Source organism: Eimeria mitis, genomic scaffold (genome assembly GCF_000499745.2).
Source record: "Eimeria mitis Houghton genomic scaffold, Emh_scaff775, whole genome shotgun sequence".
NCBI classification, from domain to species: Eukaryota; Apicomplexa; class Conoidasida; order Eucoccidiorida; family Eimeriidae; genus Eimeria; species Eimeria mitis.
Genome location: NW_013575689.1, coordinates 10129 through 10695, shown reverse-complemented (window position 1 = coordinate 10695; position 567 = coordinate 10129). Strand labels below are relative to the sequence as shown.

The 567-nt window shown below is 45.3% G+C and overlaps 1 protein-coding gene across 1 annotated transcript in view; it reads right to left on the bottom strand.

Moving 5' to 3' along the window:
• Positions 1–567, bottom strand: part of EMH_0021930 (uncharacterized protein) — a gene marked incomplete at both ends in the record, with an annotated part of 10754 nt that overhangs the window by 3932 nt on the left and 6255 nt on the right. The window contains 2 exons of the mRNA XM_013501860.1: positions 152–325; positions 427–549. Of these exons, the coding sequence (XP_013357314.1) occupies positions 152–325; positions 427–549 (297 nt within the window). The remainder of the gene's footprint in view (positions 1–151; positions 326–426; positions 550–567) is intronic.

The window sequence follows — 567 nt, the reverse complement described above, 5'->3', positions numbered from 1 at the left end:
ATATATATATATATATATATATATATATATATATATATATATATATATATATATATATGCGTGTGTGTGTAAGGACCAAGTTGTAGAATCCACTAAATGCCGTTAATTAATATGCTTAGTAATAATTAGTTATTAGTTATGCTGCTCCTACAGCTGTGGCTTTTGCTGCTTCGGCAGCCTCGCGGACTGCGGTCGTCAGCTGCGTGGAAATGAGTTGTTGAACTTCTGCTGCTACAGCAGACGCCATACGCTGCTGCTGCTGGCGCTGCTGCTGCTCATCGCTAGAAAAAGGTGCGTGTGACCTCAACGTCGCCGTCACGCTCGCCTGAGAAGCAGCCAGCAACACAAGTAGGAGCAGCAACAGCAAAATATTCATTTGTCCAGCATCCACATAAAGTAACAGCAGACAAGCTGACAACGCCTTACAAAAGAATGCAGGAAAGCCTGGAAAACACACAACTGAAGCAGCAGCAATACAGTAACAGGTGCAACAAGAGCAAGAGCAGCACGAGCAACACGCGAATGCCCCACGAGGAACCGCGGCCTGTCCTACAATCCAAGCAGCAG